Source organism: Gossypium hirsutum, chromosome D07 (assembly GCF_007990345.1).
Source record: "Gossypium hirsutum isolate 1008001.06 chromosome D07, Gossypium_hirsutum_v2.1, whole genome shotgun sequence".
NCBI classification, from domain to species: domain Eukaryota; kingdom Viridiplantae; phylum Streptophyta; class Magnoliopsida; order Malvales; family Malvaceae; genus Gossypium; species Gossypium hirsutum.
The window spans coordinates 1,095,404-1,105,358 of NC_053443.1; the positions used below are offsets into that span (position 1 = coordinate 1,095,404).

General features: G+C 30.3%; 1 protein-coding gene across 1 annotated transcript; it reads left to right on the forward strand.

Moving 5' to 3' along the window:
• Positions 1-270: 270 nt before the first annotated feature.
• LOC107932277 (uncharacterized) lies at positions 271-2,682 on the forward strand. Its single transcript, XM_016864246.2, has 2 exons — positions 271-1,012; positions 1,761-2,682. Exons 1-2 carry the CDS (start codon positions 414-416, stop codon positions 2,428-2,430), a joined length of 1,269 nt encoding a protein of 422 aa, XP_016719735.2. The 5' UTR covers positions 271-413; the 3' UTR covers positions 2,431-2,682.
• The last annotated feature ends 7,273 nt before the right edge of the window (positions 2,683-9,955 follow it).

Here is a 9,955-nt window from a genome sequence, read left to right on the forward strand (position 1 = left end):
ACAAGTGAGTTGCACATTAAACTTTTCAGATAAAATCAAACAAAATTCAGATTACATATTTCTAATAAAAATTTACCCCTCATTTTAAACTCCGATATGTCTCGAACTAATTTAATCGAAATCTAATATGAATCGGTTACAAATATGAAATCACATTTTCTTGTTTGTATTGCCAAATTAATCATAAATTTTTTTTCTCTATTACCATATTTGGAATTTTTTAAAAGTTACCATATTTATTAGCAAATTTCAAAGCCAGGCAACACATTATATAAACACCCGTAGACTTGAAAAAGAATCATTTGGGTCAAATCAACCATGAAAATCCACTATTCCCTCCATTAACAGCTCGTCACTCTCAACGTAGATGTTCTTTTAAGAGAAAACCCATCAAAAAAGGCAAATTTTACACTATGGATCCATGTCCATTCGTTCGTTTGATCATCGAATCATTAGCTTTAAAACTGCCGCAACCCACAAAACCAGTCGCCGTGGCCAGTGGTGGCGTTTGCCCAACGACGACACCGTGTTTCTGCAAGCTCAGGCTCAAAAACTTCCAGTCTCAAACGGCTTTGTTGCCACTCAGCAACGGTTCCGGTGATTCTCCCCCTGAATCTTCCACCTCCGCCGCTGGTTTCGACCTCGACGCTCTAACGCTCCGTCGTGTCTCCAGCAAGCCTGTGACGCTATGCGTCGAGGTATTCACCGGGCGTATGGGTCGCTCCTGCGGTGTCAACAGTGGGAAGTTGGTCGGTTCGGTTCAGGTTACGGTCGACTTGGGTGTGTCGCAAACTAGACCGGCAGTGTTTCAAGATGGGTGGATGAAACTCGGCAACGATCATGAAAAACCCTCCGCCAAGCTTCACTTAACGGTCAGAACCGAACCGGATCCTCGGTTCGTTTTCCAGTTCGGCGGAGAACCGGAATGTAGCCCCGTCGTGTTTCAAATTCAGGGCAACATTAGTCAACCGATTTTCAGTTGCAAGTTTAGCGCGGACCGGTCAAGATCGCGGTAAGTTACTCTGTTTCCATTTCCACTATAGCACGGTACATTTTAGTCCCTTCTCTAGGACAGTATGCTAAAATGCGCGTCAAACTTTTTTCTATAGTGTGTCAAATTAATTTAGAATTCAGTCCTCCATATTTTAATTTAACGTAATTTGATCTAATATTTTTATAATATTATTAGTTAATTAAAATAGTAAAAAAATTAACTCTTTATATTTTAATATAAAATTTTAAGTTGATACAAAAATAATTTTGTATTTTGGTATTCTAAACTTTTTTTATTTAATTTTAGTCCTTCTATAAAATTTTGTCTTATAAAGTTTGTAAGTTAAAAATAATTATAAATTTCTTATCTTTGCCCTCTCCCCAAAAAATTATAATTTATTTGCCCTCTCCCCAAAAAATTACAAATTAATTTTAGGCTTTTAAGAAGAAAATAATTAATTTATAAATATAAAAACTAAAATTTAAATTATGATAATAAAGTAAAAAGTTATTGATTTATTGGATGATTAAGTGCTGAATATATTAGCCATTGACCAACTATGAACTTCAATTTTAATTAAAATAAATAAATCTCATTGTAGAATAAAATCCCCCATTAGATACTTAATCTCATGGGAGAATAAAGTCTCATGCTTAATTTGGGTCAAACCTATTGTTATCTGTCACAATGCAACCACCATTGATTCTCTTCCATGTGCTCAAACATTTAATGTTGTTTACATATAATTATGTATTTAATTAATCAGGTCTCTCCCACCCAATTTTTCCAACAAGAATAGAGGATGGATGAGAACATTAGCAAGAGAAAAGGAAAGGCAAGGGAGGGAAAGGAAAGGATGGATGGTAATGATATATGATCTATCCGGTTCCCCGGTCGCAGCCGCCTCGATGATCACTCCCTTTGTGCCTTCCCCTGGAACCGATCGCGTCTCGAGGTCCAACCCCGGGGCGTGGTTAATTCTCCGCCCACACGGCTTTTCCGTCAGCAGCTGGAAACCATGGGGTCGTCTTGAGGCGTGGAGGGAACGTGGTCCTGTTGATGGCTTGGGATATAAATTCGAGCTCGTTACCGACAATGGCCCTAGTAACGGCGTCCCCATTGCCGAAGCTACAATGAGCGTGAAAAAGGGTGGCTTATTTTGCATTGATGGGAGAGTATCGAAATCAGATTCGGCCGCATCGACGAGTTCGAGGTCACCCATTAAGGGTTTTGTTATGGGTTCAACCGTTGAAGGTGAAGGCAAAGTTAGCAAACCAATGGTACAAGTTGGGATCCAACATGTTACATGCATGGCTGATGCTGCACTGTTTATTGCACTGTCGGCCGCCATTGATCTTAGTATGGATGCTTGTCGACTTTTCTCGAGGAAATTAAGGAAGGAACTTTGCCATGATGAACAAGATCCATGTTCTTAATTTTTATTTTATAAACCCCCCCCCCCCAAAGTTTCACTTTTGTTGCAGTGATAACCAGTTGGTTTGAGTACAAAGCTGAAAATTGAATATTTCTTTTTTACCCCCAACATGTTTTTCAAAATTTCTTCCATTAGGGGACATATTTATAATAATTCACACAGTTTTTTTTATTCTGTTGAAACATTATAGAGGAACATTTTACTACATGAAATTTGTATAGGCAAAATTCAATTGCTTAATACTGTTTGTTCATTGTTACCTTTTCCATTCTTTGAAAGATCAACAGCTTTATACTCTTTAAATTATTTTGTTGGTTTAACTGTTAAACATTTGTCTTTACATAAATTGGTCAAATTTTGGTTTTAGTCTCTTCACTATGTTGAAATTTAGGATTTAATCCTTCTATTTTAATTTGATATAATTTGAATCTCTTTACTAATGTTATATTGTTAGTCGTTGTCATTGAATTGAGAAACTGAAATTGTTAAAATATGTTGCCAGTCCTTATACTTTGATAAATTTTGGAATTTAGTCTTTGCACTTAAAAAATTAAAAATCAAGTCCAGTTGCTTTTTTTTATTTAAAAATTTCAGACCAATCATTAATGTTGTTAGCATTTTTCAACCAAATTTGTCAAATTGACATATTGATTAGACCGTCCTCGTATAACGTGACATATTGTTAACCTTGCTAGCATGCTGATCTGTCTAATAATTAGTCTTAATTGTTTGTTTAACCTTGTTGGCATGCTGACCTGTGTAATAATTAGTTTTAATTGTTTGGTTAACCTTACTGGCATGCTGACCTGTCTAAAAATTAGTTTGAATTGTTCAGTTAACCTTGCTGGCGTGCAAATCGATCTAATAACTAAATTTTAATTGTTTGGCTAGCATGCCAATCTGTCTAATAACTAATTTGCATTGTTTGGTTAATCTTGCTGACATAATAATTAATTTGTTGGTTCATGCTTATTGCTAGCATGCTAATCTGTCTTAACAGCTGATTTATTGATTTATGCTTATTAATTGCTCGGATAACCCTGTTAGCAAGCTAGCTAGCCTGTAGATAGTTCATTGATTTATGTTTATTAATTGTTTGGTTAATTTAATGCATTAACTTGATTGGCGTGCTATGTGTCTAGTAACAAGTAATTGATACTGTTAGGCACTTGGAGCCTTATGAGTTTAACCTTTCTCTAAACTATAATATGCCTTACTATTAGGCTGTGACCTACTTATATATTGGTATAACATATTTCCTCTCTTTTTTTCAGGCTTTTAGTTATCTTTATCTTGGCCCAATTAACCCACTTTTATTTTCTCTTTTTGTGGATTATATAGTTGAGCCTTTCAAAGCATGGACTCTAGTCCTTAAGAGAGAAAGGCTACATCCAAAAGGGCCTAATTTATTGGCAATAATATTCATGCATACCCTCATACTTGTCACCCAAAAATTAAGAGAGAAAAATTACCCAATGCTTTTAACCATGATTAACAAAAAGAAAAAAAGAATGGAATCAATTCTCTACTTAGCATATATATATATAAAGGTTACATTTGATTTAAGAGACAATTGGTTCAAGAAAAGGCAACCATTCCCTTGAGACTTTGTAGCTTTAAAATAAAGAATTGTGTAGTAGGTTCTACCCACTTCGTTGCCTCAAATCTTTAGAAAGAAGGCAACTTCAGAAAGATTCACACACAATTGCAAGTAAGGAATTATGTGTATGTATACTTCATAACTTCACATGCATTTGTTTAGTGCTGAAGCAATATATGGTGTCACCCATTATATATTTTGCATATTTTCCCCATACACTGTTTCTCACACTAAGAAGAAGGTTAATTCATAAATTGGTTGCTAACTGCTGAGCATACCTTTCCTCCCACTTTAGTATTCAAATATTACTTTTTTAGGTTTAATTCAGAAATTGACTTTTAAAGCATATCTTTTTTAGTCGAATTAGGTACCTATGTTAAAATCATCGGGCCAATGACAAGATGCTATATACGTGTGGCTTTTATAATTATAAAAAAATTATATAATAAAAATATAAAAGTCACATACGTGGCATTATGTCATTGGCCCAATAATTTTTTTTAACATCCGTTCACTTTTGAACTAAAAACTAGGATCAAAAAATAATTTAAGTATTAAAGAGAAAAAAATATAGTATACTTCAATAACCAATTAATGAATTAAGCCTAAAATAACATATTTGTTAATTTTGTTTATAATCGCAACTTCTGGGTTGCATTTGGGTCCCAAATTGAAGTATTTGGGGGAAAAAAATACCATTTGATCCCGGTTTAAGTGTAAGGTTTGAAGTAAGTAAGGGATGATAATGGATAGTGCAAATATTCTATTTGTTTTACTGTTTAGATATTTGAAATTTGGATATATTAATTATAATAATTAAAGGGAATTCAAAGCAGATGTAAATATTAATTTATAAATATCCATTATCAGAATTCATTTTACTCTCGTGGATGATAAATGAGGATTCAAATAATGGATATTTGAATCCACCTATATGAATAACGGATTATGATATTTAAATTTATTATTTTCTATACTTACCAAATGCAAATATTTAACAGATTCAACTATTTAAAAAATAATTTAATTAATTCATACTTAAATTTGAATGATAAAATTCAGATTTAATGCATAAAATAAATTTGAATTTAAAAAATTAAATTGAAAATTGAAAATTGGATATTTTTAAACCCTATACTTGGGTGGCCAATAATGGGTCTTAGGGCTAATAAATCATAGGGTTTTAGAGTGCTCAGTGAAGTAGAGAGAAGCTTAGTCAATGCATGCAGCCAAACCTTTAAGTAGGGTTAGCAGTATAACAAACCATAATATTGCTAGGCTGCTACCATTAAATTTCAATTTACTCTCCTTCTTGCTAGATAAATAAGTAGGGATGGTAAAATAATCCGAATTCTTTATATTTTGTTTTATTTTTTTTATAGAACCGGTTTTTAATCTTTAAAAATTGGGTTGAAAATAGATGGGTGAGTTTTGATCAACCCTGACTGCTTTAAATAAATAATAATGTTTTTGTCTTAAGCTTTTAAATAAAATCGAGTTTCAGACAAGATTGAGATCAAAGTGAGAAAAAATTATCTCGCTTCACTTTGCCTCTTTACGATCGTTAATTAATAAGATAGTAGAAAATCTGAAAAGTCAAAATTTTATTATGTTAATTTATACCATCATATTATAAGTAATATATTTAGCATTCCAATTATGTAAATTTTGTTTTTTTTTCTTTTCTGAAAATGAAGGATCAAAATTCAGAAAAGTCATTTTCTTCTATTATGGTAAAACAAAATCACGCAAACCCAAACCTAGGAGACATCCAAAATAATATTGTCTAACAAGAAACAATATATATCCTGTGGGTTGACTATGACATGCAATGGTGGCAGCTTGTCCTAAAATTAAATTGAAAATTTTATACTTTATTATTTATTATAAACATTAAAATATATCATAGTTCTCCGCAATTTTCATAAATTTAAATTTTAATTAATATATTTTTATTTTTAAGAATTTAGTTTGTTAACATTGTTAAATCTTTTTGTTAATTAATTTATTAATTTGACATTTTGAAATAAATAATAATAATTAGTAATAATTATAATAAATTTCAATTTTAAAATCTAAAAAGTACAATGACTAAAAAATAAATTTTTAAAAAGTACAATGACCTATGGTATATTATAATCTAATATAAATATAATTTTAATATTTTATTATATATAAATTTACCATTTTAATCTAATATCCTTAATATTTTTTTCATATTTACATTTAAATCCTAATATATATTTCTCACCAAAATCAATATCTGATTCAATGGAACATCCCAGAATTGAAGCAGTTGGGTTTATGATGTGAGGCATCCATCATATTTTGGAGCATATAGTTGAGAACAGGTAATTTGGGATCAATATTCAATCATTTCTTTTTTGAGCTCAACCTATTCTTAGTTATCCTTCTATCAACTGATTTCGCACTTTACATGATCCTCCATTTTTTTATCTTAATACGATATCTAAAATTATTTATAATCATTCATCGACTTTTAAGTAGGAGGATAATATCTTTCAGTATATTCAAACTCATGTTTTCTTATACTAATAATAATATTGATACCAATCAAACTAAAACGTAATCGACTAATATAAATTATTTTATATAAATATAAAAACATTGAAAATTTTATACTGTAAATAAGAAGTAGTTGCAACTTGAAAATTGGTCAATTTTGTATCCTTTTAATACATTTTCTTAGGTTAATGGATAAGTGTCGCAACTTGTAACTTTAATATGAAATATCATTTATTTTCATTGATCTTCTAAAATAAATTATTCTTTATTGGAACTTTAAAAAGTTGTTATTCTGGTTTAATAAATAAATAAATTCCACGAAAAGATAATATATTCCTAGATCTCTTGTCTCTAAAAATCATTTCCATGATTATTTTTCACCATTGTTAATTAAAATTTAAATATCTTTTAAAATTATTTTATTTTCCAATTTACCTTTTCTCATGTAATTCATTTTTAGGTTCAATATTAAAGTAGGATGTTCATGTTAAGTTTGTGAAGTGATGTCGAATCAACATAGCTCCACTACAAGGCCAAGACTAGACAAAAAATCATCTCCATGAATCATGTGTTCCAACTAAGGATAAGCTTTTTTTTTTTTTTTCGATATGTGTTTTTGTTTAGAGTTAATAAAGTTTTCATCCTATTCGATATTTTTCGATAAAGATTTTGTCTCTCGATTTTATTAAAAGTCAAAACATAATTCATAAAATAAAAATATTTTATTGAATGTTTGATAAAATAAATAGTATGCGTAAAATTTAAATTCATACCCTTATACAATATTACAACAATAATTTAGATCGATAAAATTAATTATAAATAGATTGATTCGAAAATTCATCAAAAATTAAATAATCAATTAAAACCTATGAAAAATCAGAAATCTATTTTCTTTAAACTCTTTTGACGTGGAAAGCAAAGTTTGTATGCTTCTATGTATAAATTAATTCATGTGGTTTTTTTTTTTCCTCCATTGATGAATTGGTTGAGTAAAATTAATAATTGGTTTTTGTGCTTCTTTTGGCCAAGAAAATCGTATAGAGAAATGGGAATCCTCTAAACACATAAACCAGCCCCATATTTGGAAAACTTTTTACAAAATCTCCCTTTTATAAAAAATAAAAGGAAGAATCTTGTTGTTATATTAAATTTAAGATAAATTACATTCACAGTCATTAAATTATTAATAAATTTACGTTTTGGTCATTGAATTATTCAAAAGTTTTACTTAAGTCATTTGACTGATAAACTTTTTATTATTTAAAAATATTTACTTAACAGGCTCCAAGCGACGATTCAACGATTGATACAGAGGATCAATACCCATCGACAAGTAGAAAAACATAGATCCAAGTCAATCTAACGGTCAGTGTTGGAAATCGGAGAAGAAAACTGTTTGAATTTTGACTTGTAGATTGGTGACGTTCAAAATTGTTTCATGAAAAAAAAATGAATTGTAGTAGAGAATGGGGGAATTTTGATTGGTGCAGGTGATGTGAACATATAAAGCCATACAACAATGATTTTAACAACCCAATAACTTAAATGAAAACTCCTGAATAGTTCAATGGCTCTTTTGTAACTCTTTGGAATCGAGTGATCAAAATATAAATATTCTAATAGTCTAGTGAACTTAACTGTAGTTTATCTTTAAATTTAATCAATATTTTATAATCATATTAAGTTTTGACAAAATTTAAAGTCGAATCTATCGAATCCATAAAGACAAAACTCTTTTAATACTACTTTCTTTTTTAACAAAGAATGTTGAATTATTTACCACTCGATTCGATTTAACATGCATTTATAACTACATTAATATATTTTTTATTGTTAAAGATAATATCTTTTCTCTTCTTTAAGGAGACAAAGTGTCTTTTCGTAGGTTTAAAACTATAAATTAGTGTCAATGTCTAAATGATGTATAATGTTTGCTTTAAGTAATTTTTTATTACCAAACTGATTAGTTTTTGATAAATAAAAAAAGCAAATGTGATAACTTAAAATAACACCCAAGTGATATCGTTGCCAAACAGTTAAAATATTTGGTAATTACGTTGCTTTAAGGGCATCCATGAAATGAAAGCAAGACAAAAAAATTGTATTAGTTACATTTTAGATTTTAGATTTTTTTATTAAATTAAATTCATAGTTGATGAAGTTATTTTAATATATTTAATTATTAAATTTAAATAATTATTTAATGTATTGACAATATAGTTTTTAATTTGTAGTTATGTTTCGATGTATATATGAGATTAATTATCAATGTAAGGTTGCCACCAGATCTACTAAGAATCATTTATGAAATGTTTTATCATGATATATCATAGTGATGGTGACAGATTCAAGATGATGAAGGGGAGGATTTGACATCTAAGACTTTATATTTTGTACATCATTAATAGAGTGGGCCTCTTGAAGCTTTTTACAATTATTTCTTGATTTACCAATATTCATCAATCAGACTTCATCAATCAGACTAAGTGGTGCTCGATTTGACTTGATGTGATTAGTTAGGGTAGAGTTTTGTTCTATGAAGTTGGTATTGGTAACTATGAAAGGACAAGTGTGATTTTTCCCAAGAATTTTGTTTGAGGTTCAATGGGTCCTCCCTCTTTAAGTCGTTCTCTTTGGCATGGTGACTATGCTAGTGATGGACTTTTGGCAAAGTATTTATATTGGTATAACAATTGCCATCCTAGGCACACAAGGACGAGGTTGGGAAGTAGCCTTCGTCGAGGCTACCTTTTGGCAAAGTAGTTGTGGCGATGTATGTTGTGGTGAGGAGTTGGGACTCAAAAAAGGTGTCAAACTAAGCAAAAAAAAAAAAAGTTTATTAATGCTTAAAGTTAAAAATCAACAAAAATATATAAAAGACACTTAAATTACTTGAGAATAAGTTCATCAAGTGTATTAAAGAGTCTATTTTAACATATCAACTTACTCAATTCTTGAGGGGTACATACATGGTTTCTTGCTATTTTCTCATGGATGACATTAATTGTTGATGCAAACAATATAAACAGAGGTTACACAGGAGTTTAGATGTAGTTCACACAGTATTACCGGGAGTTGTTTAGGGACTTTTATAGAAAGTTTTGGAGTCTCTTGAATAAAAATCTTACTGTCTACGCCCAAAAGTAGAGTGATGGTTGGTTCGATTAAGTAGTGTCGAAGTTGACTTGATGTGACTAGTTAGGGCAAAGTTGATTTTGAGAAGTGATAGAAGCGCATGTGCTCATCTTCGCAAGAAATTTACCTAAGATCTAATGATCCCTCCCTTATTAAGTCATTCTTTTTGGGAAGGTTTATATATGGTAATAACAATATATATTATTAGAGTATTATGAATGTTTTCAGAATTAAACCAATTATCAAACATGTCAGACCACCA